The sequence below is a fragment of the Pipistrellus kuhlii genome, unplaced genomic scaffold (assembly GCF_014108245.1).
Source record: "Pipistrellus kuhlii isolate mPipKuh1 unplaced genomic scaffold, mPipKuh1.p scaffold_m20_p_2, whole genome shotgun sequence".
NCBI classification, from domain to species: domain Eukaryota; kingdom Metazoa; phylum Chordata; class Mammalia; order Chiroptera; family Vespertilionidae; genus Pipistrellus; species Pipistrellus kuhlii.
In genome coordinates, this window is record NW_023425515.1 from 37,018,660 (window position 1) to 37,046,584 (window position 27,925).

The window sequence follows — 27,925 nt, forward strand, 5'->3', positions numbered from 1 at the left end:
GGTCCCTTGGCCTGCCTGCTTCTGGGCTCTGCAGGGTAGACTCGTGTCTTTCCGCCTGGATTCCCACCGCTGAGGGTGGCAGGAGGCGCATGGCCTGGGGAGGGGTTAGTGAATCCTCTCCAGCCCATGGAGACTGTCCTTGTCCACCCACATATATTCCTCATCGCCGCCACCACCCCTTCCTATACCTCTCTTCTTGCTGCCCTGGGAATGGCCCTATCCTGGGAACCTACCTCGCTTATCCGTGCTCCAATCTCCTCAAGCCTGCAAACGCTGTCCAAGTACCCCACCAGGGAATTTTTTATTAAACCTTACTCCCCACTTCAGAGTTAGATGGTTGATGAACAGGACTGAGACCCAACGTGGGGCACCTGTGTGCACCTGATCACCTCTCACCTCTTATAACTCTTTTAGTTCCCTCCCCCCACTCTCAACAATAACAATAACGACAAATCACCCCTGCCCTGTGGAGGGAAACAGGAGCTAAGCAGGTCTACCCACAACTGCTGACCCTTGCCTTGGTTCCCCTGGATGGTGCATGCTGGGGCCTGGTCTTAGTCCTGTGCATCTGTGGTTGGCCACTCTCCTTCAGTGTCATGGATTTCGCCAAGCCTAAGGCCAGGTAGGAACTCAAGATGTTGAGGGCCAGGTTTCTGATGGGTCCTGGGTTTCAGCATAGGTGGTCAGTCACACAGGCCTTTGTGTGGTTGGTACTAGAGGTTCTTTGGAACTAAGACTCAGATTTGTACTTTCCTTGGGTTCCCATGAGGAATCCTGGGATTTGTAGTACCAAATTAGCCTCAGCGTTTGAAGCTGAGAAGCATCAAGCTGCTCTGATCCCTCTGGCCCTGTAATGCTCGGAGTTCAGGAAGTCATTCCTCTTGTAGTCAGGGGAGAGTCTGGCTGACCTCAGGGTTAGGTACCAGCTAGGGCCGGGGATGGCCTGTAACCTTGTGTCTGTCTTCTGGTTGGTAGCATTTCTGGGAACCACCAGCTGGATGAGGCCCAGGGACAGAGACGGCTGCTCCAGCTAAAGGTCAGTTGGGATATACATTGCCTGTTGGCAAGAGCCTCAGCGAGCCGAGCTCCACAGAGCTTGGCTGGGCCCCTGGCACGCCCACCTCCTCACAGCCATGAGACAGGAACACTTTCCTTATGTGACTAGGAACAGGTTCCAAGTGGGGAGGAGAATGGCTCAACATCCGGAACCAAAATAGGAATAGAACTGGGAGCTGAGCCTGGAGCAGTGCTGGGCTTTTGGTTCTCTGCATCAATACAGCCAGCATGCCTATGATCTCTGTGCTGGGCAAAATGTTTCTCTGGCAGCGCGAAGGGCCTGGAGGACGCTGGACTTGTCAGACAAGTCGCAGAGGTGAGACCAGGGACTGTAGATGCGATCTGGGAGGTGACGGGAACCCGAGGGGTAGGGTGTTCAGGTGGCAAGAGGAAAATTACTTTGGCTTAGCTATTGGGAACCAGGCTGAAACAGGAACAGCCAGGCTGGGGCCAGACAGGCCAGCAGGAAACAGCCGTAGGGGACTGGGGCAAAAGAAAGAAAGAAAAAAAAAAAAAATCATGGGTTTGTCAGAGAAGAAGAGTAAAGCTGAGCCTGGCGAGAGGAAAAAAACAAGAGAAGGAAGGCAGCAAGCCTGCAAAAGGGCCCAAGATGGTGGTGGAGAGGGGGCGGGCGATGGCGGTGGAGGGATGAATGAAGTGTGCTTTCCAAGAGGAATGGATAGGCTGAGAAACCAGAGGAGATTCAGAATTTATCCAAGTTTGGGTTTCATCCCGAGGGGTTTGATGGCAAAATGTATCCAGTGGAGGAAGGGGGTCAGTGGCTGCGGTACGGTGGCCACAAAAGGAGCGGAGAGGTGTTGGGGAGTGGGATAGAAGCTTTCAGGGTTGTGGGAACACCAGGCGGTGGCTGATGCCCTGGGAGGTGGGGGGGAGAGAGGTGAGGAGGAATGATGTGGCAAGACCGGATGAAAAGGAGGGGGATCTTGGCAGAAGTGGGCGCCCAGCTGAACAGCGTTCCCTCCCTCCTCCCACCTCCCCAGTGGCCTCGGACCCCGCGTGGGCTGTGGAGTGGATCGAACTTCCTCGGGGCCTCTCTCTCTCTTCCTTGGGATCTGCTCGTACCCTCCGAGGCTGGAGCCGGTCCTCTCGCCCTTCCTCTGCCTCCGTGGACAGCCAGGACTTGCCAGAGGTGCTGGGCCCCTGGGGTGGGTAGGGGGTCGGGGGACCGTATCCACATGATGGGGACCTGTATCCCTCGCACCCGCCTCGCCAGCCCAGCCCGTTCCTGGCTTCCTTTGCCGGAGCGCGGAGGCGCTATCCGGCTGGCAGCGAGGCCGCCCCCACCGGTCTGCTCCGCTCGGCGCCTCGCCAGCATCGGCGGGCGGGCTGCTCGCGCCTCCGGCGCTGACGTCAGCGCATCCCGGGCCATATCCCTGGAGACCCTGTTGCATGGTGATGGGTTGCCAGGGAGACATACACCTTTTCTCTGGGCCCGGGCCGCAGCTGCGCGGAGTGCTGGCACTGATGGTGGCGGCTGGGGGGAATGAGGGGAGGGAGGGAGGGAGAGCGAGCCAGGAAACACCCAGCAGGTGCTCCTCCCTCCAGGCCTGGCCAGAGGCTACCGGCGCCACCCTTGGGGGCCCTGCCAGCCAGGTACTGAAGGGGAGGGACAGAGGGGGAGTGGGCCTGAGGTCAAGGGGCAGGTGGACCCCTCTTGTGAGGGGTGGGAACCGATGGAGTAGAGCTAAGGCAATGCCAGGGAGGGTGCCTGCGTCTCTGACTTCATTCATTTGTTGAGGGAAACATTCGCCTGGGCTTGCCAAGGAGCACAGAGCCAGGTGCAGCGTGGAGGTAGGAGCCCAGGTGAATCAGACTCAGGCCCTGCCATCCTGAGATCCCTCAGGAGAGATGCAAGGGTCATGCTGGGGGTGGGCAAACGACTGAAAACACAGTAAGAGGCGGCACTGGAGTGAGGCCTTGAACGGTAGGGAACATTTGTCAGGCAAAGATGGCATTCTTTGCCCAGGGAAAAGCCAGGTTTCTTTGCCTGGAGGAAGGCAGGAGGCTGCCTGCTGTCAGGGAACGTGAGAAATGGAGTTTTACTGGACAGAGGAGATCAGGGGTGGATTCCAAGCAGGCCTGGTGGGAGGCAGAGCCTCACAGAGTCCTTGGGTGCCTGGCTGTGAGCTTGCACTTCACTGGACAGGGAAGGGGCCCAGGAAAGATTTTAAACAAGGACATATTGTGACCAGTTGCACCCCAGGAATATTGTGTACACGTATGCATTGCCTTGTTCATTCGGCCTGTGCATTTTGAGAGAGTGCTCAGTGCCAGGCATTGTGCTAAACCCTGGCATGCAGCAGTGACCAAGAGAGACTGAATTTCTGGAAGAGCTTAAGGCCAGTGAGGGAGACCAACAAGGAATGAGGAAAGACATAAAATAGACCATAATTACACACTCGAGATACATTAATAGAAGGTGGTGACTTGTTACAGAGGGAGGGTGGACAATTGGTAGGGTGGCCAGGAAGCCTTCTCTGAGGGAGTGCTATTTCAGCCAAGACCAGGGAGATGAGAAAGAGCTGGCCAGACATGGGAAGGGGGAAGGAGATCGTTTACACAACATAGGAGGCTGAGAACAGCACGGAGAGGAGCTGGGGGGACTACCGCCATGCTACTCTGGGCAAGGAGCATCTGCGGAGGGTGAGGGTAGTATCAGAGGCAGTTGGCGATGGAATCATTAGAGCTTAAAGACAGATGTGCGTGAGGAAAGCTTTTGGGAGAGTTGATGGTAATGCTGATGTTTGGAGCCAGGCTGAATGGGAGAATGGTGGGATGCTGCCAAGTGAGGGCCAGATGTGGAGGAGAAGGTGGGTTTGTTTTTGGTCATCCTGAGCTTGTGGCTGTGATAGGCTCCCGAAACAGCTACAGTGTGGGTCTGAAGACAGAGGAGAGGGGTAAAAGGAAGCGACCTGGATATTATATCCTTTTCCATTGCTCTTTTCTCCAAGACCCTACTCCATGGTTCTTCCAGAACTGTCTCTTCTCTGGGAGCTTGGAAGGCAGAGGCTTAGCTATTGTTCTGCTCCTTTGGGGCTGCCCACGTCTCCATTGCTTCCTGGGGGGGAAGGGACGGGAACAATTTGCTGGTGCTGTTTTCTTACCTTCGTACATATCCCAGCAGCCTTTGGGAAACGTGTTGCCCTGTCATCTCTTCCCAGCTCCCATATCCACTTGATGTCTTGGGTGGGGAATGGGCATGTGGGAGGACACTGCTGTCAGAGGAGCACTCACCCTCCGATTCTGTCATCCAAGGTGAATGTTGGAGACACAGTCGCGATGCTGCCCAAGTCCCGGAGAGCCCTAACTATCCAGGAGATCGCTGCACTGGCCAGATCCTCCCTGCATGGTATGCACCCCTTCCCGTGCCTGTGGCTATTTGGACCTTTTTTTTTCTTCTTCTTTTTAATATATTTTATTGATTTTTTTTTTTTTACAGAGAGGAAGAGAGAGGGATAGAGAGTTAGAAACATCGATGAGAGAGAATCATCGATCAGCTGCCTCTTGCACACCCCCTCCTGGGGATGTGCCCACAACCAAGGTACATGCCCTTGACCGGAATCAAACCTGGGACCTTTCAGTCCCAGGGCAGACGCTCTATCCACTGAGCCAAACTGGTTTCGGCATGGACCTTTCTTACTTGCCCTTGGGGGTTGTATCCTGTGAGCTCCTGCTGCTGTCTCCTTTTTCCTCTCTTTCTCAGGTGAATCCGTGGCCCCCGCCCAGCCAAAGGCACATGTGGACCCTCAGTGCCACCACCCTTACACTTCCCTCCCAGATGCTCCCTGCCCTATGCTCTTACCAGGCTTTCTGACTCTGCCCCACCTCCAGGTATTTCCCAGGCGGTGAAGGACCACGTGACCAAGCCCACTGCCATGGCCCAGGGTCGAGTGGCTCACCTTATTGAGTGGAAGGGCTGGAGCAAGCCAAGCGACTCTCCTGCTGCCTTGGAATCAGCCTTTTCCTCCTATTCGGATCTCAGTGAGGGTGAGCAAGAGGCTCGCTTTGCGGCAGGTGAGTGACAGAGACAATCAGCCTCGCGTTTGTCATAGGGATGTTCTCTCTCATCTCCTTGGGCCTGATGTGGGGTTTGGAGTGTTTCCACACCCGTGTGTCTTCCCTCTCCTGCCTCCAAGCTGAGCCCTACTCTTAGCTCGCTTCTGCTAATGAATTCCATGTCTTCCCCCACAGGAGTGGCCGAGCAATTTGCCATTGCAGAAGCCAAGCTCCGGGCATGGTCTTCAGTGGATGGTGAGGACTCGACCGATGAATCCTATGATGAGGACTTTCCTGGGGGAACTGACTCAGGTGAGGTTACATTCCGTACTAGGACTGCCACCTGGGGTGGAACTGCCTGACAGGCCCCCTGGTTCAGAGCTCGGCCTTGGGAAGGGGAGATCCAGAATGCCCTCAGCCTTTGGGAGGAGAGCGGAGAGAGGCAGACTCTGTCCAGGTAATGCTCGACTTTCCGTGGGCAGGAGGGCTGTCCACTCTCATGGGTGGGCAGTCAGCAGGTGGAAATGAAGTAGTTCCTTTCTCTGCCCATCTATGCAGTTGAGCCTCGCAGTTCTCAAAAAAAAAAAAAAAAAAAAGCCCGAGACCTCACCAGCACCTTCTGTGCAACCATGTTGTCTCTGGGAGGGTCTGCCGTGTCTTGCCTCTGAAAGTCCTCTCAACACAGCCTCCTGGCTGGCTGAGGCAGCAGACAGATGCTTAGTGCAGCAGCCACAGCACCTCATGGGGCTGTGACGCAGGCAAAACAGGAAGCTTGCTGAGCCTGCACTGCCCACAGGGCGCATTCCAGGCCGGCGGGCCTCAGGCCTCTCTCTCCGCTGGTACGTGCAGAAGCGGCCCCATGGGGCTGTGCAGCTGTGCGAGGCCCTCCTCTCATCTCCCAGTCTCGGGACCAAATGGCTGACTTTCTCCGTAGCTTCTGGGCTCAAGCCTCCTAGACCACCATCCCCCGCCCACCCCTTTGTCTTTGAAGGTTGCGTCCTCATGCCCCATCCCTTTAGCTAATTAACATTCTCTGAAGTGGGCAATGCATTAAAGCAGCTCTGAGACGGCGGCCGCTGGAGTCCAGAGAGGACTGATGGGGATGACTGAGACAAAGACAGCCCCGAACCACAGTGTTTTTGTTTGATTGAGTTCCAGGCCTGTTTTGACCCCGGGATATAATGAAAATAGCTACATTTATCCAAGGCCACTACTAGCCCATGCAGAATCGTTGTGCAAATTTTTAAAAATATATTTTATTGATTTTTTTACAGAGAGGAAGAGAGAGGGATAGAGAGTTAGAAACATTGATGAGAGAGAATTACCGATCAGCTGCCTCTTGCACACCCCCTCCTGAGGATGTGCCCGCAACCAAGGTACATACCCTTGACCGGAATCGAACCTGGGACCTTTCAGTCCGCAGGCTGACGCTCTATCCACTGAGCCAAACCGGTTTCGGCTCGTTGTGCAAATTTGAAAAAACGTTATCCTTTTCCTGGTGGGCACAGCCCCATGCCAGGGCATGCTGCTTGGCGAGCAGAGTGTGGTCTGAATTTCACTTAACTGCCTTGGACACACTCCCCTTGGGCAGCGAAAAACCTGCACAGCATGTAGGTATCCCTGCCTTTATTGCTTTCTTACTGTGTGCCAGACTGTTCTCCCAGCAACCCTGTAAGGTGGGTATGTAAGAATCCCCGATTCACTATTAAGGAAACTGAGGCAGGGAGGTTAAGTGACTTGCCTCAAGTTCCGCCAGGTGCTACCCACCATCCCTGGAGCTGCACCAAGGTAGAGAGCGGAGATGTGGCTTCCGGGCTGGCCGATCGAGACGGGGCTGGCGGGGTTCTCTTCTCTTCTCTCCCCGACAGACATGGCTGGGCAGCTGCCCCTGGGACCCCACCTCCAGGACCTCTTCCCCGGCCACCGGCTTTCCCGGCCCGTGCGCCAGGGCTCCGTGGAGCCCGAGAGCGACTGCTCGCAGACAGTGTCCCCAGACACCCTGTGCTCCAGCCTCTGCAGCCTGGAGGACGGGCTGCTGGGCTCCCCGGCCCACCTGGCCTCCCAGCTGCTGGGTGAAGAGCTGCTTCTCGCCAAACTGCCCCCCAGCCGGGAAAGTGCCTTCCGCAGCCTGGGCCCCCTGGAGGCCCAGGACTCGCCCTGCAACTCGCCCCTCACAGAGCCCTGCCTTTCCCCCGCTGCCGCCGAGGTGGAGCCGGCCCCCTGCGAGGACTGCCAGCCGCCCTGCCCCCCGGCGGGCAGCTGGGAGCGCCAGCGGCAAGCCTCCGCCGTGGCCTCTTCTGGGGCGGTGCCCTTAGAGGAGGAGGAGCCGGAGCCGGAGGAACAGTGACGCAGATCGTGCCCGGCCGGCGGTGGCACGTGCCCCCTGGCTGCAGCGGGCGGGGGGCACACAGCCTCTGTGCCCAGTCGTGGGCTCGAGGCTTCCAGCAGAGCTCCAACGCCTGGGGGCGCTCCTGGGAGCACTCACTCCTCATTGTGTGTGTTTTTGCATGAAAGTGTCTAGAGGGGAGGCAGGGGCCAGGCTGGGGGCGCATGTCCAGCCCCCACTCCTGGGGCTTGCCGGGGGTTGCCCGGGGCCCCTGGGGCATGGCTACAGCAGTGGCAGAGTGATGTTCATGTTCTTAAATCAAAAAACGCCACCTGTTTCCTCCTCTGGTGATGTGAACCTCCGAGGGGGCAGTCGTGACTGGGCTACGTGGGATCGAAGGGAAGGGAGCCCGGCCCCCCTGCCCCTCCCCTGCCTCTCTCCTCCGCTTCTCTCCTCACCTCCACGCCATGTACAGTGCTTGACAGAACCCCCCCTGCCCAGGGAACCACCGAGCCGTCCCCCGGGGTCCCTTTCCCAGCTGGGCTCATCCTGTGCTACATACACCTCTCCACGGTCTCTAAATCTGATTTCCTAAAGAAAGAGGGGTTGTGGTCTGTTCTTTCAGTCGGATCTTCTCTGGGAGGCGTTGGAATGATGGGACCTTTTCCTGGAAACCCTGAAGGGGTCTGGGCCCTCTCCCAGGCCCTTGTAGGGTGTGTGGGCAGGGACCCTCGGGGCTCCCAGCCCACCAGGTTGCTGCTGTGGGGTAGAGTTGGAAGAGGACACGGCTCTGGCTGCTACAGAGATGTGACTTCTGTGTTCTTCCAGAGAGGGCCACCAGGGGGCCACACGGGCGCCCCCGAGCAGGGCAGGAGTTGTGCCAAGGGAGCGCCTCTCCTTGGGGAGGAAAGAAGGCAGTGCCTATTTGGCTGAAGGAAAGGCCAGAGCTACAGTCCTGGGGGCAGCCAGGGTGCGATGGCCCAGCAGCGGGGGCCTCTGCGGATCCTACACTCCACGGACAGCGGGCTCGGAGTTTTAAGGCCGTGGGGTGTAGGTGGCCACAGATTGCAGGCCTTGCAGGTTTTGGCAGGCAGGAGGGCCCAAGGCAAGAACACGAGGTGATGGGCACAAGCATTCTCTATACAAGTGGCTCAGTAGGTGTTTATTTTGTTCTATTTAAGAATTTGTTTTTATTAAATTAATATAAAAATCTTTGTAAATCTCTATATACATCTGGTCATTGGAGGTTCCAGTATAAACCCATCGTAGTTCTACCCCTTTTCCCCGCCTCAAAGGGGCAGCAGGGGTCAAGTACCACGCCCCATCCCCATCCCCATCCCCATCCCCATCCCGCCAGGGCAGAGCTCATCTTCCTGCCCTCGCAACGCTTCCAGGGGGTGCTGTGTCCGATCCCGAGTAGGGTTAAGTGGAAGAGGCTGGTGCCCTGGTCTGGAAGTGGGCGCCGGGGCCCCGACCTTTGGCTGTAGCTGCCTCCTGCTTTCCCACGGCAGAAGGGACAGGAGAGCTGCAGGGTCCGGGCTGGACAGCAAGGCCACTGCCACCCCAGGCTGCCTGCTGAAGTCACTGGCACTTGTCATCGCTGTCGGAAGGGCTGCCCTCCCCGGGGAGGCTGTGGCGGGAGCGCGGCCCCCAGAGGGCGTGCACCTCCGTCGTCTCCGTGTCGCTGCTGCTGGTGACGCTGTCCCGGAAGCTGGCGAGGGGCGGCCGGACCTTGACGCCCTGAGCCGTGACCGAGCCCTCGATCGCCTTCCGGAGCTGGAACGGGGAGAGGGTCAGTCTGGGCTCCCCGCTCACACTCTCTAGCCGTCCCCTCCAGGTGGCTGGACATGAGCTCCCATGCCTTTTTGGGAGCGGAAGTGGCGTTGACAGCCACTGTCGTCTTACCTCCTTGAGGGTAACGATCCCGATGAGCCTGCCAATACTGGTGACATAAGCGTGGTCCACTCCCAGGAGCGAGAAGATGGTGTGAGTCTACAGGGCGGGGAGACAAACATCGGGCTTTATGCACAAGGGGAGAGGGGCCCAGGAGCAGGTGTTGGGGTGGGGGCAGGATAGAGGGGGTGCTACAGATGGTGGGGGAGCGGGGAGGCCAAATGGAGGGAAAAGTATGAGATGGTGCAACCAATCTCCAGAAACTTGATAGTGAGAATCTTTATATGGATCGGAAACAGAGGAAGGATTCTTTATCCATGTTAGCAAGGAGAACGGATGAGAGAGCTGTTTAAATGCGACACCTAATGATTGGCCAGGCACCTAGCTAAGTCTCACATTAATTCGTGTTTAATGTTAGCACTGTCCTGGGAAGTCTGACACCCGTTGTACAGGACAGGCCGCATGAGGCTCAGTGGTGCAGTGACTTGCTGGGGGTCCTCAGTAAGACGTGGCCCAGCAGCTCCGGGCCACTTTTCAGTGCCCTCTGGGAGGAGGCACTGCCCTAGTGGGCCTATGCGGATGTCCGATTAGTCATGGATATATCCAGGAGGAACGTTCCACGCCCCCCTTAGCAGCACTGGCCCTGAGTCCTGTTCCTCTCACCCCGCCTGAGTGCCTGATACATGCTTCCCCTTTGCCCTCAGCTGGTTGAACACGTAAGGTATCCCTCACCCTGGCTCTGACACCCCCCCCCCCTCCCCCCCCCGTATTGGCCTGCAGCACTCTGTATGTCTCTGTTTGCCTTTTCTAGGACCCAAAGCATCCCAGGTCTTGTTGACATGTAGCTTACAGTCCAAGGGACAATAGTTTCCCCCAACCCCCATGGTTTTCTTGCTTTGGACCCTTCCCCCAGGCTTTCCAATGTAACCACCCAGGCTTCAGAAATTGTCAACTAGTTCTTCTTGTGCTCCAAGTGGATTTTCTGGGGCCAGATGTCTTGTAAAAACACTCTACTGACTCAGCAGTTCCTGGAATTTTTGGCCTATCAGTTATCACACTGTTTATAGTTTACTTGTAAGCCTCTTGGCTTAATGCTTGAATTCAAATGGGCATTACTATTCCAGCTTCTTGAGTACCAGCTGCTCAGAAATCATTATAATGATTTTAACACTTTAAAAATGTTTTCTTGTACATCTGCTGAATTCTTTAGGAAAGAACTTCCTGAACTTTCCTAATTTCCTCCTCCTAAGGCATGACAGTACTTATAAAAGGAGGTGGAATTCCAGTTTTAGCATAAGTTTTTCTGTGTTCCTTTAATAAATGTCATAACTGCCATTGTTTGTTTAGCAAGTCCCTTGAATCCTACATGCCACAAGTTATCTTTAATTTCCTCATCTGATTTCATTGGGAAACATATCTTAAAAAGATTTCCTGTATTGCCCTGCTGGTGTGGCTCAGTGGTTGACCGTCAACTTATGAACCAAGAGGTCACGGTTTGATTTCTGGTCAAGGCACATGTCCAAGTTGTGGGCTCGATCCTCAGTGTGGGGTGTGTAGGAGGCAGCCAATCAGTGATTCTCTCTCATCATTGTTATTTCTACTGCTCTCTCCCTTCCTCTCTGAAATTATACATACATATATATATATATATATATATATATATATATATATATATATATATATATATATATATTGGGTCGGCAGCTAAGTAATTGCGGGTTTCACACATATATGACTTCAGTTGAATTTTTAGGTTTGCAGACGTAGTACAAATGTAAAACACATTTTGTTATTTGATAGTTGGCTATTCAGCTGTTAATCAGTAAAAAAAGTTTTTTGATCTGTTTTGTAGTTTTTGTTTGGCGTTCGTTGAAAAATGGAAAATCAAAAGGAACATTTTTGTTATGTTTTGCTTTTTTATTTCCGCAAAGGGAAAAACGCATCGCAAGCTCATAAAAAGTTATGTGCTGTTTATGGTGACGAAGCCTTAAAAGAACGGCAGTGTCAAAATTGGTTTGCCAAATTTCGTTCTGGTGATTTTTCACTCAAAGATGAAAAACGCTCTGGTCGTCCAGTTGAAGTTGATGACGCCCTAATCAAAGCAATAATCAATTCGGACTGTCACAGTACAACACGTGAGATTGCAGAGAAGCTTCATGTATCACATACATGCATTGAAAATCACTTAAAACAACTTGGCTATATTCAAAAACTCGATACATGGCTTCCTCACGAACTGAAAGAATCACAGTTAACGCAACGCATTAGCAGCTGCGATTTGCTAAAGAAACGTAATGAAAATGATCCATTTTTAAAACGACTGATAACTGGCAATGAAAAATGGGTTGTTTACAACAATATCAAGTGGAAAAGATCGTGGAGCAGGCCAGGTGAACCAACTCAAACAACATCAAAAGCTGATATTCATCAAAAGGTTTTGTTATCAGTTTGGTGGGATTACAAAGGAATTGTCTACTTTGAACTCTTACCACCCAACCGAACGATCAATTCTGATGTCTACATTGAACAACTAACGAAATTAACCAATGCAGTTGAAGAAAAGCGGCCCGAATTGACAAATCGAAAAGATGTTGTATTCCATCATGACAATGCAAGGCCACACACATCTTTGGTCACTCGGCAAAAATTAATGGAGCTTGGTTGGGATGTTTTGCCACATCCGCCATATAGTCCTGACCTTCCACCATCTGATTACTTTTTGTTTCGATCTTTACAAAACTCCTTGAATGGTAGAAATTTCAATAATGATGATGATGTCAAATCGTACCTGATTCAGTTTTTTGCTAATAAAAACCAGAAGTTTTTTGAACGTGGGATTATGATGCTGCCTGAAAGATGGCAAAAGGTCATTGATCAAAATGGGCAATACATTACAGAATAAAGTTATTTAGTTCCATGAAAAAATTGTCTTTGATTTTCTTTTAAAAATCCGCAATTACTTAGCTGCCGACCCAATATATATATATATATATATATATATATATATATATATATATATATATATCCTGTACTAATAATCCCTTGGATTTGTCTTCTTATGTTTAATAATCCATCTCATCCTCTCTCAACGATCATATTAATTCATTCCCCTGAATTTTCCATAATCCTAATCAGAGTGAGCTTCTGATGATATGCCTTTTGTAAACCACTTGTCCTAGGGAGTCACCAAGCCTTTTATTGATCTACCTCCTAAACATCCTGGCAATTCTTCCTGACTTCCTCACCATCCTGATCAGGATGGGACTGTAACATCTTTATTTATTTATTTTTGGTTAATCCTCACCTGAGGTATTTTTCCATTGCTTTTAGAAAGGGTGGGAAAGAGGGAAGGATATCTATACTTCTTATCTAATAAAAGGGTAATGTGCTAATTAGACAGGACATCTTCCAGGCATCCTTCTGGACAAAGCCACAGTGACAGGGGCTGAGGCAGAGGTGGTTAGGAGTGATCAGGCCAGCAGGGAAGGGCAGTTAGGGGCAACCAGGCAGAAAGGGGAGGACAGTTAGGGGTGACCAGGCCAGAAGGGGAGGGCAGTTAGGGGTGATCAGGCAGGCAGGCAGGTGAGCAGTTAGGAGCCAGCGGTTCTGGATTGCAAGAGAGATGTCCAATTGCCTGTAGGGATTGGACCTAAACCAGCAGTCAGACATCCCCCGAGGGGTACCGGAATGGAGAGGGTGCAGGTTGGATTGAAGGACCCCACCCCCCTGCATGAATTTTGTGCACCAGGCCTCTAGTGTGTGTGTGTGTGTGATATATATATATATGAGAGAGAGAGAGAGAGAGAGGAACATAGATGTGAGGAGAGAGGCACATTGATTGGCTGCCTCCCACACTTGCCCCGACAAGGGCCAGGGATCAAACCTGCAATTTAGGTATGTGTCCTTCACTGGAAATGAACCTGAGACACTTTGGTACGCAGGCTGATGCTCTAACCATTTAGCACACCGGCTAGGATGGGACTATAACATCTCAATGGGTTATCCTTTCTGCCTCCCTTCTATCCAAGAATTCCCATCCCTTCAGCTTTCTCAGAGTTAGAACCCAGACTCCCCAGAATGGCCTATAGGACCCTTTTTAAGCCCTTCTCTGCCTGTCTTTCTATTCTCAGATTCCACCAGACTCTCTAGCTTCCAGCCTCACCTAATAACTCATCCTATCCTGAAAATATTAATTTCTTGCATACTTCCTTCATTACGCCAACTCTTAAAGCCCTCTATTTTTCACCTCTAAGCATAACTAGTAGTGATTTCTAAAATATATTGACTATTTACTATGTGCCAGGTTCTTTTCTGAGTGGCTCACATGTCTGACCTCCCTAATCCTCAGAAAACCCTATGGTGCAGGTGCTATCTTCGTATGCCATTTTACAGATAAGGAAACGAAGCACAGAGAAGTGAAGAAATTTTACAAGGTTACACAGCTAGCCAGCATTGGGCGGAACGAGGATTAGGTTCAGTCTGACCCAGTATTGGCACTCTACTTCCTCCCCCACCTGCACTCACTGCTGCCGGGTAGGTGGCCCCTGAATGAATGTGGGACTTAGCTGATAAGGTAATCTCCGGTGGCACAGGTTCCTAAATAGTCTCATGTATTCCCTGGCCCCTCTGGATGTTCCCCTCCTGAACTTAACTGAGCTACTACTTACTGACTCCTCGGACCTGCAAGGACATTTTGAATTCTAATCTTCTGTTCTTATCACTTCCAGTTCTTTGTACTTTGGGTAGTCGGTTCCTCAAAGGTTTCGCTTCCTCTGATTTTTTTTTTTTTTTAAAGTTTGTAACAAATACCTACTTTGTTCTTTTTCATTTTAATTTCATTAGACACCGGGGAGTTCATTGGAGAGCCTGCATTTCTTGGGCTTGGGAACAGTGAGCTGAAAGGGAGAGGGACAGCGTGGCCCGCTGAAAGAATACTGGGCCTGGGGCCAGGAACTCTGGGCTCTCGGCCTGACTCTGTGATACTGACCGAGGCAAATGACCCCACTGCCTCAGTTTCCCCATGTATTAAAATGGTTCAACCCACAGGCTTTTGGGCCAGTTTTGGATTCTGCTACATACTGGCTGGCTATGTGATCTTGGCCAACCTGCTTAACTTCTTTGAATTTTAATGTCCCCATCCATAAAAACTGGAAGTATCACACGATCTATCTCACAGGGTGGCTGTGAGGATGAAATCAAACATGCGGACAGCTTAGCCCAGTGCCTGAGGCTCAGCAGGCACTCATAGAACGTCAGCATCATCAGCATCTTCCTGCGACGTTTGGGAACTAAGTAAGATGATAGAAAAGCTTTAGCCTTCTTGGGAAGAAAGGCTTTAAATCAGGGTGGGGAACATATAAGGCCCACAAAATCATTTGGTCTGGCCCTGCCAAGGCGTGAGGGGTGAATTGATGAAACGTTTGACCGAACATAGCAGGCTCATGTATAAATAGCTGATAATTTTGTACAGCCCACGGACGATGTTATAAATATCCAAACGGGCCTTGGCAGCGAGAAGGTTCCCCACCCCTGCTTTAAAATAAAAGCCAAATGTATTATTCTCGGGCCTACCTCCTTTTTCTCCTGTAACTGCACTGCCCTGCCTCACTCACTTTGATCAGAGGTCTTTACCCAAAGAATTACACGTTCCTTTCATACATTTTGTTTCTTGCTTTTTTTTTTGGTTTCTCTTTTGTTCCCTGCCAGGGCCCCTGCTTGTCTACACTACACTGGCTCTGAGGCACAGCTTGCCTCTCAGTTAGCTGTGCAAACTGCAGACCTCGGGAATGCTCCCCCGCCGGCCCCGGCCCCCCGCACAACAGAGGTTTGCACGTTAAAATCTAGCAATTTAGCTAAAACAGGGCTCTGCCCTAGCAGCCTGCTGGGTGTGTGCCTGCCCTGAGCAGCCTGAAGATGCCCAAGGATGCCTCCATGCCCCATTCTGGGGAGCCCAAGGCAGCCAGTCCTCACAGAGAGCCCCGTTCTCTAACGCCCACCTCACCCACCACCAACCTGTCTGTGCTCAAGTTTTCTCCCCGTCTCCGCAGGCTGGTTTTGTCCTTCTGCTGAGCAGTCTTCCTGCGTCCTTGCCTGTTTTCCTCCGGCCTACGTTCCCTGAGACTTTCTGGGGTCTGACATTCCAGGCCCCCCACTGGGCCTTTCTCATCTTTGTTGATCTCTTCTCGGCAGTGTCCCCACCCCTACTTGGATGTTTGTTAGCTTGTTTATTAGATTTTCTTTTCCTGCTTGTTTCTCACCCTTTTTTTTTTTTTTTTCTTCCCAGTGTGGGTGTATCAGCCTTGTTGGGAGCTGGCAGCCTCCCTCCTCGCTCTGACCCTAGCCTGGCCTCCTGGCTCCCACCCAGCTTGAGCCCGGTCTTTGTTGCTGCGTTGGTCCAGAGTTCCCAGGGGGCAAGGCTGAGAAGAGGAAAGATGATGCTTGATTCCACCGCAGGCAGGAAGAGGCCGAGGGGACCCTGCGCCTGGCCTCCCATGGTTTGAAGCAACGTGCTTGGAAAACATCTCAGCACAGAGCACGCTCTCTGCTGTCCCTTTTTGTGCCCGCCGGCTCAAGTCCACAGTTGAGGGAGGGCCTAGACCCCCACCCACCCAGGCCGGCCCTGGGTTGCTGGCCCTACCTTGTGCAACGAGGTCCGCTCCACCAGCTGGAAGGGGGCAGGGTCGATTTTGCAGTCGCTGAAGTTGACCGGTTCGTCTAGTTGCTGCTCCTCCCACTCCAGAATCTGAGGGCACGAGACTAGGAGGGTCAGGCAGGAGGTGCCACCAGCGGCCCTCACCTCCCGGAACGCTGGGCCTGCCCCTTTTCCTACCCCGCGCGTGTCCCTCCCATGGGGACAGAAGCCAAGAGGATGACTGAACACATCCCGGAAGAAACAGGGTCCGGAGTCCAGTCACACCTTACCTCCTCAGGGGTCATTTCACTTTCCAGGTCTGAGTCGCTCTAGGAGAGAGGGAGGCTGGCAGCTGGGGCCGGGGAAAGGGGGTGCCCCCCCCCCCCCAGGGGGAGGTTAACACCCAGACCCCGGCCTGCCCTGTCTAGTGCCCCTTTGCTGCAGAAAGAAGGGAGCACTTACTGCCAGGGAAATTCGGACCCGCTTCAGCTTGCGCTTCTCACTTGATTCCGACTTCTCCAGCTTGGTTAGAGCCGACAGGGAGAGAAGAGGGATTGAGTTAAAGGGAGAAGGGAGGTGAGAAGAGAGGTGAGCCAGGGGAAGGGTGCATTGCAAGGACAGAGCTGGCGTCCAGGAGGGCAGAAGGGCAGGGGGAGTGGAAGCAGGTGCTACGGGGCCACTGCAGAGGTGATCTCAGCGGCGTCAGAGGTTGAGCTGGAGGAGAGGCTGCAGCCACTCACCTCTGGAGCGCCCTCGGGGGGTGGACTGCCACAGAAGAGGCTCCTGAGGGCGATGCCAGCCTGCTCCACGTTCCCTGTGTTCCCAAACACAAGGCCCTGGGGCAATGTCATCTTTGGGGGAGGGGGAGAGGAGGGCAAGGGGAGAGGCATCCTGGTTCTACCCCTGGTCCATTCAGGCAGCCTCTTGGCCGGGACGCGCCCCAGCTAAAATGTGCGCAGGAGCCGAAACCGGTTTGGCTCAGTGGATAGAGCATCGGCCTGCGGACTGGAAAGTCCCAGGTTCGATTAGGGTCAAGGGCATGTACCTTGGTTGCGGGCACATCCCCAGGAGGGGGTGTGCAGGAGGCAGCTGATCGATGATTCTCTCTCATCGATGTTTCTAACTCTCTATCCCTCTCTCTTCCTCTCTGTAAAAAAATCAATAAAATATATAAAAAAAATAAATAGAAAATAAAAGGTACGCAGGGGCCCTTGTGTGGCTCTGTGGGCGGAGGGAGGTGCCGGCGGGTGCTGGGCTCACCTGAGGGGCTCTCCCTGAGGCTCATGGAGTTGCTGGACGCCCTCTTGAGAGCGGGCTTCAGGGGCTTGTGAGTGTCCCCCCGGGCTGCCGGGAAGCCCGCGTCCTCTGTGCTCACCTGCACAGGCAGAGGGGCCGGTGAGGCGGGGCCCCGGGATGCCGCTCGGCCGCCCTCCTGACCAGTCTCCGCACCCTTAGGAGGAGGAGAGTGTGTGACTGCAGGGCTTGGCCTCACCTGGAAGCGGACCGAGCTCTCGGGGCTGGAGGGACTCTCCTGGTCAAGGGGCGGCGGAGGGGTCTGGGCAGCTCTGCGCTCCTGCATGTGCTGCCGCCGGCGGGCCGGGCTCAGCTGGGCCCCCAGCAGCGCCACCACCTGTGAGCGCTCGATGGAGCCCAGGAGGATCATGGACTCTGCACGGAGCGGGCGGGAGGATGCAGGAGCCGAGAGTGAGGCCCTCCTCCCCGCCCCCAACCTCCTCCCGCCCTCAGAGGGGGGCCTTGGAAGCAGGCCACACACCAGGGGGAAAGCCCTGCCTGGCAAACGCTGGCTTTTCCTGTTCCCTCCCCCTTTCCGGGCAGCGACCCTGGGGGAGGCTCAGAAGTCCCGGCCCCCCGCTGGTCTCACCAGAGGACTCAACCAGGGCGAGCATGCGGCCCTTGGTCCTGCGCAGCGCCAGCCGCAGGTCCCGGAAGGTGCAGCTGAGGGCCACGTGGGGGACATCTCGCACCATGATGTCCTCCACTCGCACCCGGTACTGCCTGGGGGCAGAGGGAGGCATTGGTTTGTGGTCAGCATGGGGAGGAGAGCCAGGCACCACCAGCAGGGCCATAAGGAAGGCCCAGAGCCCATGGGGACAAGGACGAAAGGCCAAGGAGGAGTCCCTGCCAGAGTCTGGACAAGGGGAGGAGCTCTGGGCAGGAGGGAGCAAGGTGGCTGGTCTCCCAGCTTCACTGACTGTGGACCCTGCTTGGAGGCCGGTGTGAGGGAGTCCTGGGCCGCCACCTGCCCCCCTCACCCATAACCCCTTGGTTGCCCAGCCCTCCGTACTGGTGGCGGCCCCAGCCCAGCTCAGGCAGATAAGGCAGCTTCTTGATTCGGATGATGCTGTCGTAGAGCGAGGGCTGTAGGCTCTGGGCGACCGCGTTGGCCAGGATGACGGCGATCATGACGGGCAGGATGTGGGCGATCTGGCCCGTGAGCTCAAACACGATCACCGCCGTGGACACCGTGTGTGTCACCGCTCCTGCCAGTGCAGCCGCTCCTAGGGAAGCCACCTTCAGTCTCCTCAGGGTGCCGGGGACCAGATGGCCCTTCCCACCTGGGGACAGTCCCAGGGGCACCCTCAGGGCTGCCCAGGACAGTTTTGAGAATTGGGTTTCTGCATTGGAAGGAAGCCTGGTTTCTGCCAGCAGGGGGCACCAGAGCCTCAGGCCCTGTGGCCCTACCAGGGGTTTTTCCAGGGCCTGTGGGGGAACGGGAGCAGGGAGCACTCACCCACCACGGCATAGCCCCCAGGCACAATCCGGTAGGTGCTGCTGTCCGTGTGAATCCCATCCGGGAACCAGGCGGCCATGCTTTCGCCCACCAGACGCCCAAATGCTGCTCCTTCAGGGAGTGGGGTGGGAAGAGAAATAGGCAGTGGAGGGGGAGGGTGGGAACACTAGGAAGAGAGAGGGTCAGAGGGTAGGGAGGGGCCGGTGGGTCATTCAGTGCAGGGGACAGTCCTTTGGGGGTGGGCACTGGGACAGGGCCAGGCCAAGACCCACTCCCGGGCCGTGAGGGTATGGCCAGGCGGCAGCCAGAAGGTGGGAAGGGGAAACAGGCAACTGAGGACTCACCAATGACAAAGACAGGCATGAAGGCCCCACAGGGAACTGGGATGGTGGTGGCCAGTGCAGACATCCAGAACTGTAGGCGGAAGGCGGTTCAAACAGGTAGACGTGCCACCTGGCTCCAGGTAGTCCCCAGCTCCCCCCCAGAATTCCCCAGGGAGGAAGGGCTTGGGTTTAAGTTCTCACTTTGCCACTAGCTATGTGATGTTGGGCCAATTGTGATCCCTTTATGTCTCAACTTCTCATTTCTTTTTTTAAAATTGATTTCAGAAAGGAAGGGAGAGGAAGAGATAGAAACATGAATGATGAGAATCCTTGATTGGCTACTGCCTGCATGCCCCCCACTGGGCACCGAGCCTGCAACCCAGGCATGTGCCCCTGACCAGAATCAAACCAGGAACTCTTCCGTCTGCAGGCTGACACTCTATCCACTGAGCCAAACTGGCTAGGGTTCTCTCTCTCTCTCTTTTTTTTTATTTAATTTTATTGATTTTTTAGAGAGGAAGGTAGAGGGATAGAGACAGAAATATTGATGGGAGAGAAATATAGATTGGCTGCCTCCTGCATGCCCCCTACTAGGGATTGGCCAGCAACCCGTGCAAGTGCCCTGACCATCCTGACAAGGAATCAAATCAGTAACCTCTTGGTTCATGGGTCGATGCTCAACCATTGAACCACACTGGCCGGGCTTGAATGCCCATTTTCGACAGGGAGACTAATGGTACCTTTCCATAGCATGGTTGTGAGGCTTAAGGGAGTTGGTATGCGGAAAGTGCTGAGAACAGTGCCGGGCACCTAATGAGCCTGGGTAAGCATTAGCCATATGTTTGTAAGGAGCCCTACCTTCATGAGAATGAAGATGACCAGCGTGAGGAAGACATTGGCACGCGGAGGGCTCCAGGCCTGTGCAGTCCCGGGAGGCTCCAACTCCTCCACCAGGCCCTGGCGGACCCACGTCCGGTTGTCAAACAGGGTGACCAGCGTCTCCTTCTGTGACAGCTACAGGGGAGAAGGGTGCCTCAGGCCGGGGAACACACAGGATGAGGGGATGGGGCCCGCAGGAGGGCAGGGGCTGTTGGCGTTAGCAGGGGTGCATCACAACGGAAAGCATGCGTTCCTGTTCTGCCTGGGGCTACCTGTCCAGCCATGAACTGTCCCAAGCCAGGGGGGAAGGTCAGCGTGGAGATGAGCAGGGTCACGAGAGCCGGGAAGAGCAGGCGCCTGGAGATGTAGGATTCACAGCGTCAGACACGTCGGTGCGCTGGCCACGGGTGAGAGGCTGGGGGCCCTCGCACCCCTCAGGCTGAGGTGGCTGCAGAGCCTCGGCTCTCCCATAAAAGCACCAGTTCTGAGAGGAGGTCCCCTTTGCTGTTCACGAGAAGACGGTGCTGAGGGTGGCGGCCATTGGAGTTATCATGAGCCCCAACTACATTCTGTGGGCTCCAAACTCCCCTAGGTGGGTAGCAATGGCAGCAAGTCCACCTCTGGGACACTTCGGGGCTGTGTCCCCTTCCTTTGCCCTCAGCAGGCCCAGCAGAAGGGCTCTGCGGGGGAGGAAGGAGGTTCTGGTCTGTCTGTTTCTCTGCGGTGACTCAGGCTGAAGGTCAGTGCTCGGGGAGAGGCGGGGGTCACGTATGAAGTGACTGAAGGTGCCATAGGGAGCGGGCCCAGTCGGCTGCCCTTCCCCTGAAGGACGTCAGTCCCAGCAAAAGTCACGCCTCGGGCTTCGCCCTCCCAATCCTCAGGTCACCACTGCGAGAGCTGTGCCCTGGAGATTAAAACAAGTCTCCATCTCCATGCTTCCCTGGGGGAAACAAAGGCTCGTCTGCCCTCTAGGCCCTGGGCTAGGAGGTCTGAGTCTTGGATCTAAGTGCCCTCTGCTACTGCAAATTCAGACGTGCCAGTTTTCAGGTAACTCCTGTAAGAGCCAAACTGTCCAACCCACCAGGAAAAACCATTGGCTGATTTTCTCAATGGAGTGCCCATATATATATATATATATATATATATATATATATATACATATACACACACACACACACACACACACACACACACACAAAACCGTATTTTCCGGCGTATATGACGACCCCCTAATTTACAGTTAAAACATAGGTTTAGGCCTATATTCGTTGTATAAGACTACCCCCCACTTCCGAGGCAACACCAGTTCTTTTTTTAATAGACCGCCTCTCTGACTCTGGCCAATCTGAGCAGGCTTTTTACTAGAACACAGTGTAGCTTCGGGTACAGAACATGTACACTGTGTTCTAGTAAAAAGCCTGCTCAGATTGGCCAGAGTCAGAGAGGCGGTCTATTAAAAAAAGAACTGGTGTTGCCTCGGAAGTGGGGGGTAGTCTTACACAGCGAATATAGGCCTAAACCTATGTTTTAACTGTAAAATTAGGGGGTCGTCTTATGCGCCGGAAAATACGGTGTGTGTATATATGTATTTTTTTTTTTTTTAATTATCACCTGAGGATATTTTTTCTCATTGGTTATTTTAGAGAGAGTGAAGGGAAGGGAGGAGGAGGAGGAGAGAGAGAGAGAGAGAGAGGGAAGAATCGATGTGAGAGAGACACATCAATGGGTTGCCTCCCGCATGGGGATCAAACTCGCAACGGAGGTCGGTGTCCTTCACCTGGAATTGAACTCTCAACCCTTTGGTCCTTGGGCCGACACTCTAACCGCTGAGCAAACTGGCCAGGGCTGGAGTGCCCCGTTTTTGACGTGGCCACTGTATGCCAGCCCCCCTGTGAGTACCCCCGCCCACCACACTGTGCCCCTCGCACCCCCAAAGCCGACCCACTTTTTCATGAGGAAGCGGTTGAGGGTTTTCTGCTTCCGCATCACCTGCACGATCTTCCGGTTCAGGTAGACAAAGAGCGCCCCCCCGAAGCCACTGGCGATCCTGGAGAGGGGAGAAGCATCGTTGTAAGAGGGGGTCTTCCCTCTCTCTCCTCCTCCTCTCCCACGGCCCCAGCTCCCACCGCTCCTCACCCAATGACAGCAAAGGCTGGCAGCTCCTGGAGGTCAAAGGGGAAGTCGAGCCGGAACCGGGTTTTGAAGAGAGCAGTGATAGTCTCTGAAGGGAAGGCAGAGGAGCAGGGGGAGGCGGGTGTAGCGTCGAGGGCCCCCCCCATCCCCCCTGAGCCATCTCAGGGGCTCCCCGCATCCCCCAGGAGCCCCACCTTCATCTCGGTTCCAGACGGCCAAGACCCGGAAGATGAAGGCACTGAAGGTGGCGGCAAAGAAGCCCCGCCAGTAGTTGCGCACCGCGAAGAAGGTGGAGGTGACCTCGATGCTGAACAAGACCCCTGCGCGGGGCCAGGGAGCCGGGGCTCAGAGCCGATGAGGGGGTAAAGCCCAGGGCGGGGCTGGGGCTGGGGCTGGACGGGCCACCTACCTCCGATCGGTGCTGCAAAGCAGCAGCCCACCCCCACGGCACAGGCGGCGGCCAGCATCTCCGTGTTCCGGGATTCATTCTGGCGAGAGTGGCGGACCGGGCGATCGGCTGGGCCCGGCAGCCCACCCCTCTCCTCTGCCCTCCTCCAGGGTGCCCCTTACCTCATAGATGCCCCCGAAGAGGGAGAGGAACCTGCTGAGCAGCGCAGCACACATGCTTGCGATGTGTACGAAAGGGCCCTGGGGGAGGGGGGGAGAGGGTGGGGAGGGAGGAGGTGAGCGGGGGAAGCCGCACACCCTGACCCCGGCCTGGCTGCTTCCTCCACTGGAAGGGGCCCCTTTCTGCCCCAGCCCCCAGTCACCTCCTTGCCCAGGGGCATCCCGCTGCCCAGAGCACAGGTCAGCCCGATGACCTTCGCCACGAAGGTCTTCAGGGTGAGGTATTCCTTTAGCACCACGCCCCGCAGGATGGTCTTCATCTCGGGGATGCCGGACCCTGGGGAGTGGACAGCCCCGGCAGAGGCGTTTGGCGGGCCTGGTTCAGGAGGACCCACCTCCGCCCTTCCCTTCTCTCCCTCCTGTACCGACAGCCTGCGGAGCCAGGATCTGGGTAAATCCGGCGGAGAAGGTGATGAGGACGACAGGATAGGTGACCCAGGCCAGGTACTGGAGCAAGAGGCTGGTGTGCAAGCCTCGTGACATCCACTGCTGAGCTGTGGGGAGAGGAGGCGCTGTGGACCCTTGCGGGGCACACCCAGTCCCCGCCAGGCCTGGCCGCTGGGCCACAGTGATAGGAGAGGCTGTCCCAGGGGAGGCCATACGGAGCCCAGGCACAGGGGCAGGGAGGGGGTCGTCCAGGCCTTCCGTGGGGGAGAGATCACTGCAGGGAAGAGGGGCAGTGGGAGAGGAGAGGCGAGAAGATGGGAGGAGGCAGCGATCGTGTCTGCAGATAGGCACTCCGGCGGCCAAATAGCCAAGATACTCGGACGAGTTTGGCATGGAGGAAGCAGCCTGGCGTTCCCCAGCCCTCGCCGGCCAGCCCTTGTCCTCACCCTGCAGACAGGCGGCGATGGCATAGTCCATGGCCCAGCTGACCAGCGCCATGACGAGCCCCAGCAGGACCAGGAAGATCCAGTCTTCACCAACCCTGGATACCAGGAACTTATGGCAGCGGACGGAACAGACTGGGAGCGGGAAGGAAACAGCGGGGGCGGGGCTGGCACCAAAATGCTCCTACCCTGCCTCCCCCAACCCCCGAGGGGCAGCGCTAACGAACGGCCTCTGCCCCCCCCCCCCCCCCCCAGGACAGCACAGCCAGATCCCCTGCCCAGCCCAGTTCTCACTGCGGCACCGGGCGCAGCGGCTCTGTCCGTATTCGAGGAGCTCGAGGGGAGCCGGAGGGGACAGCGGGCTCCTCCAGGGCTCGGGCCCTGCCAGGCGGATCCGGGCGGCCTCCTCTTTGGCAAAAGCCCCAAGGTCCTGAGTGTAGCGGCCATACATCTGAGCAACGGGGAAGACAGGGTGAGCAGCTCTGCGTGGCTGAGAGGGGGCCCAGGGAGGGCCCTGGGGTCTCTTCTCCCCTTCTCCCCGCCCCCAGTTTATGTGTGTGTGTGTGTGTGTGTGTATATATATATCCCCTCCTGAACCCACAGGTCCCGCTTTGGCTTGGGGTGTGAGGACAATGCACATTGCAGACTGCGGGAGCTGTCCTGCCGGATGGATGGGGACCGCCAAGGTGCAGGGACACGGCGGCGCTGGGGGTGGCAGAATAATCAGTCCTCTTCTCTCAGCGCCGCCCGGGGGGGGGGGGGGGGGGGAGGGTGGTGCTGAGGAGGAGTGGGAGGGAAGCCCCAGAGGAGAGCTGGGAGAACCTACAGCTCTGAAAGCGGGAGGAGGGAAGGTCAGGGAATAAGGGATGGCCAAGGGCATACGGGGTAACAATGAGGTCCTCAAGGAGCTGGGGGCAGTCGAGTTGGGCCTAGGAACAGGCGGGGCCTCAATCCTTATCACGTTCCTGCTGGGCCTCTGGCCTGTGACCGAGTCAGCTGTATCCCTTCCTCCCACCCTAATCCCCTTGTCCCTATTCTCCATCCCCCAGCCCAGCCGGGAGTGGAAAGTCTCTCGGGTGGGTGGGGAGTACATGGTGGCCTCAGCCCACACGGGAGCTGCCCTGAGTCCCGTGGTGGGCTGGGGGACAGCAGAAGCTGGTGGCTGGGCTGTGATGCTGGGGCGATGGGACCGGAGAGTGTCCAAGCCATGGCTAGACCTGCCAAGCTGGGCATGTGTTGAGGGGTGGGGAGGAGTAGATTCCGGCTGCCACCCGCAGAGCTTCGAGACACAAAGGACTCCTGTTGGGACTGGGGGGTGGTAGTGGTGAGGGAGGGAAGAGAGAGAGAGAGAGAGAGAGAGAGAGAGAGAGAAAGAGTGAACAAGATAGAGAGCAAGAAAAGGGAGGAGAGAGACCAGAGAGAGGAAAGGTGGGGAGGGAAGAGAGGACTTGGGGAAGGAGCGGGGAAGAGGAAGGAGGAGAAGGGAGGAGGAAGGGAGAGAAACAAAGTAGAGCATACACAGGCCGACCCAATGTCAGAGTGGGAGGTGAGCCTGTGAGAAAAAGACAAAGGGATCGACAGGAGGAGGAGGGGGAGAGGCTGGAGCAGAGAGCTTGACCCTGGGAACTCATACCAGAGATAAAGACAGGGCGAAGGAGATGGGGCTGGGGCTGGTGCAACTGATAGACACGGTTTCAGGGCCAGGTGCCTGGCTTCCTAGACCAATGCCCCATTCTTGGCTGGTGCAGGCGGACAGTCACCTCCCATCCTACGTGAAGGCTCAGCCAGCCCTACACCCTCGCTCCACCCCCACCCCTGTCACCTCTCCCTGTCATCCTGTTCCATCCGGTCATTCCCTCTCTCAACCCGGCACCTCCCAGCCTCAATTACAGCCAGGGGCTCCTTCCTCCTGCAGAGGTTCCCTCCCTGCCTCCTTCCTGGGCAAATTCCAGGACCGGCTGTTTACGAGGGAGCCCTTCCCTAGAGTTTGGGCCCCCCTACCGCAGGGACACAAGGAAGGGCAAAAGGCATCTCAAACCCTAAGTTACAGTGGTGGCCACAAGTCAGCTCAGAACCCCAGGATCCCTGCTTCTAATGAGGTCAAGGGACACCCCTGGGGTGGGCAGGGGCTGGATACTCATGGACAAAAGTCCCAAATCCCACACCCATTCCTGCTTGACCCGTACCCCCTTAAGTTCCTGTCCCCCCAGTGCAGCAGGCCACCCTCCCAAAGAATAGACGCAGGGGTTCCTGCCACTATTGGGGGCTGGGTTTGACTATCTTTCCACACACTCTTGTCTAGCACAGTAAAACGCACGTCCTGGGGTCAGAGTGAATGTCTTGGTGGTGGAGATGGAGGTGTTCTTAGATAAAGTTCCACCGGCCGGAGGGTGTGAGCGGTGCTGGGGAGGGGGAGTGGGTGCTGAGACTCGGGTCCAGGTGGTCAGGGGGAGGAGCAGAGAGGACGTGGTGTGCTGGCGGGGAGAGGTGAGGGGAAGGACACCTCGGACAAGCACCTGATCTTGTCCTCTGCAGGCCCCAGCCTCCGCCAGAACCCTGCCTGCAGCCCGTCCCTTAGCCCTCCAACCCCCCCAGGTCCCCGGGCCTCAGTTTCCCCGGCTCAGCAGGCTGGGCGGGGCTCGGGGGGGGAGGTCCCGGTCCTCGCGCCTGGGAGGGGAGCCGGGAGCAGCGGCGCGGAGCGCACCCCTCCGCGCGCGGCTCGGCTCCCTCCTGCACTCACCAGGGTCTGCTCGTACTGCAGCGCCCGCGGCTCCATCCCCTCCGCCGCCGCCGCGGCCGCCCCGGCCGCCATCTCCGCGCGGCCCGCCGGCCTCCCGCCGCGGCTCGGGCTCCGGCCTGGACTCGGCTCCCCGCCCGCAGCGCCCGCGCCGCCGACACCCGTCCCGTCCCCGCAGCCCGGGCGGCCGAGTGCAGAGCCTCCCGCTCGCGTCCTCTCCTCGGCGGGCGGGCCGAGGGCGGTGCCCGCGGGGCCGCTCCGCCCGCCGGCCCATGGGCGGGGGCCGGCCCGCCGGCCGGGGTCTGCGGCGGGGCCGCCTCCGGGGCGGGGAGGGGAGGCGGTAGGGGGCGCTGGGGACGCGCGAGCCCGCGCCCCTCTCCGCGGAGGCGGGGGGCCGGGAGGGGCGCCGGGGGTGGGCCGGCGCGGGGGCGGGCCCGCCGGCACGTGGAGGGGAGGGCTGGCTCTGCGGCTCCCGGTGCCCGAGCAGAGCGGCAGGGACTGGCGGCACCGGGGCCGGACCGCCGGGACCGGGGCCAAGCTCTCTCTCCGGAGCGGTTCCCTCTCTTGCTTCTCCGAGGGACCAGCAGCGGCTCAGCTCCGCCGCCGCTCCGCCTGGAGCGAGGAGCAAACCTGGGGGCTCGGAGGGCAGCACTAACTCCAGGAATGGGGGAAAGGGGTGCAATGCTCGGAGTTGAGCCCTGGGGCTCTCATCCCTTCCCTCCCCCTCCCCTTTCTTGCGGCTTCCCCGGGGAGGTGCACCTGGAGCACTCTGGACTGAGGGGTGTGCGGGCTGGGCCGAGGGGGCGGCGGCGGGGGTGGGGAGTGAGGCCGGAGGAAGGGAGGTCTGGGTGCGGGACAGGGCGCTCCTGGAGGCGGGCGTGGAGGGACAGAGGTCGCTTCTTGCTGGCAGGGCCCACGGAGAAACCCGAGTAGCTGCTGACATCTCGCCGCCGAGGGGGGAAAACGGCCTGGTGGGCTCTTGGTTCTCCATCAGGGTTCGAAGAAGGATCGAGCAGGCAGAGGGTGGGGTGAACACAGGGTGGATGGCCTGCGAGTGCGTGCCAGAGATAGGGGCCGGGGAGAGGCCCGTGCCCGGGAAACAGGCAACAGGATGCAGGGACATGGGGGAGGTGGAGGTGCTGGCTGGGAGGAGGGGACAGTGCCCGGGAAGGGAAGGGGGCAGTGCGAGAGGAACCAGCATCCTGCAGGAAGGGGCAGTCCGTGTAAGGCAGGAGTATCTGCAGGAGAGGAGAGAGCCAGGGTGAAGGGGCACAGTGTCCAGGGGGGAGAGGGCAGGGGAGAGGGAACAGGCTGTACCAGGCTGAAGGGGCAGTGCTCCGGAGGGCAGGGTGATGGGGCCAATGCCAGGCTCCAGGGGCAGTGTGGGGGAAGAGAGCAGGGCTCAGGGCAAGAGGACAATGCTGAGGAGGGTGCGGTACCAGGGGAAGGGATAGTGCAGGCTTTCCTCTTCCCCGTAGTGACATCATGGCAAATTCCCAAACTGAAAAGACCCAGCTCGGGTGACATCTAGCAGGGCCGAGCTGGGCCAGGCCGGCCTGGAGGGCCTCGGGTGCCAGCTGCAGGGGCTCGGGACTGCGCCCTGCGGAGCCGGCGCTCCGGGGGGCGGGGTTCTGCTCCGCCCTTTCTCGGCGCGGACTGTGCCCTCGGCGAGCACGCGTGCTGGTAGGGCTGGGCTGGGCTGGGCTGCTCTGGGCCAAGGA

The 27,925-nt window shown here is 56.8% G+C and overlaps 2 protein-coding genes across 3 annotated transcripts; one reads left to right on the forward strand and one right to left on the reverse strand.

The window, feature by feature from the left end:
• Positions 1–1,099: 1,099 nt before the first annotated feature.
• Positions 1,100–8,625, forward strand: FAM131A (family with sequence similarity 131 member A). 2 transcript variants are annotated; one of them, XM_036447205.2, is made up of 7 exons: positions 1,100–1,372; positions 2,058–2,206; positions 4,333–4,426; positions 4,909–5,091; positions 5,269–5,385; positions 6,942–7,446; positions 7,480–8,625. In XM_036447205.2, the coding sequence occupies exons 1-6, from the start codon at positions 1,285–1,287 to the stop codon at positions 7,418–7,420; spliced, it is 1,110 nt and encodes a 369-aa protein (XP_036303098.2). In that variant the 5' UTR covers positions 1,100–1,284; the 3' UTR covers positions 7,421–7,446; positions 7,480–8,625. The 2 variants fall into 2 exon arrangements, with proteins under 2 accessions (XP_036303098.2, XP_036303101.1); XM_036447208.2 differs by lacking the exons at positions 1,100–1,372; positions 2,058–2,206 and adding an exon at positions 2,557–2,670.
• CLCN2 (chloride voltage-gated channel 2) lies at positions 8,534–26,423 on the reverse strand. The gene is made up of 24 exons (XM_036447197.2): positions 26,208–26,423; positions 23,762–23,918; positions 23,471–23,602; positions 23,003–23,131; positions 22,781–22,914; positions 22,581–22,658; positions 22,420–22,498; positions 22,205–22,330; positions 22,014–22,098; positions 21,823–21,924; positions 20,150–20,234; positions 19,857–20,012; positions 19,020–19,089; positions 18,676–18,786; positions 18,229–18,442; positions 17,806–17,939; positions 17,416–17,591; positions 17,184–17,298; positions 16,664–16,737; positions 16,386–16,445; positions 16,214–16,252; positions 15,930–16,034; positions 9,305–9,391; positions 8,534–9,175 (listed from the first exon to the last, which is right to left on the reverse strand). The coding sequence occupies exons 1-24, from the start codon at positions 26,277–26,279 to the stop codon at positions 8,981–8,983; spliced, it is 2,715 nt and encodes a 904-aa protein (XP_036303090.1). The 5' UTR covers positions 26,280–26,423; the 3' UTR covers positions 8,534–8,980.
• Positions 26,424–27,925: the final 1,502 nt, after the last annotated feature.

Excerpts from the sequence above, each read along its gene's own strand:
- FAM131A (XM_036447205.2), top strand. The coding sequence starts at position 1,285 with ATGCCTATGATCTCTGTGCTGGGCAAAATGTTTCTCTGGCAGCGCGAA. Across the intron at positions 2,207-4,332 it reads ACAGCCAGGACTTGCCAGAG|GTGAATGTTGGAGACACAGT; the intron begins GTGCTGGGCCCC and ends CTGTCATCCAAG. Across the intron at positions 5,386-6,941 it reads TCCTGGGGGAACTGACTCAG|ACATGGCTGGGCAGCTGCCC; the intron begins GTGAGGTTACAT and ends TCTCCCCGACAG.
- CLCN2 (XM_036447197.2), bottom strand. The coding sequence starts at position 26,279 with ATGGCGGCCGGGGCGGCCGCGGCGGCGGCGGAGGGGATGGAGCCGCGG. Across the intron at positions 22,659-22,780 it reads GGATGCCCCTGGGCAAGGAG|GGCCCTTTCGTACACATCGC; the intron begins GTGACTGGGGGC and ends CCCCTCCCCCAG. Across the intron at positions 18,443-18,675 it reads TGGGGGCTATGCCGTGGTGG|GAGCGGCTGCACTGGCAGGA; the intron begins GTGAGTGCTCCC and ends TGGCTTCCCTAG.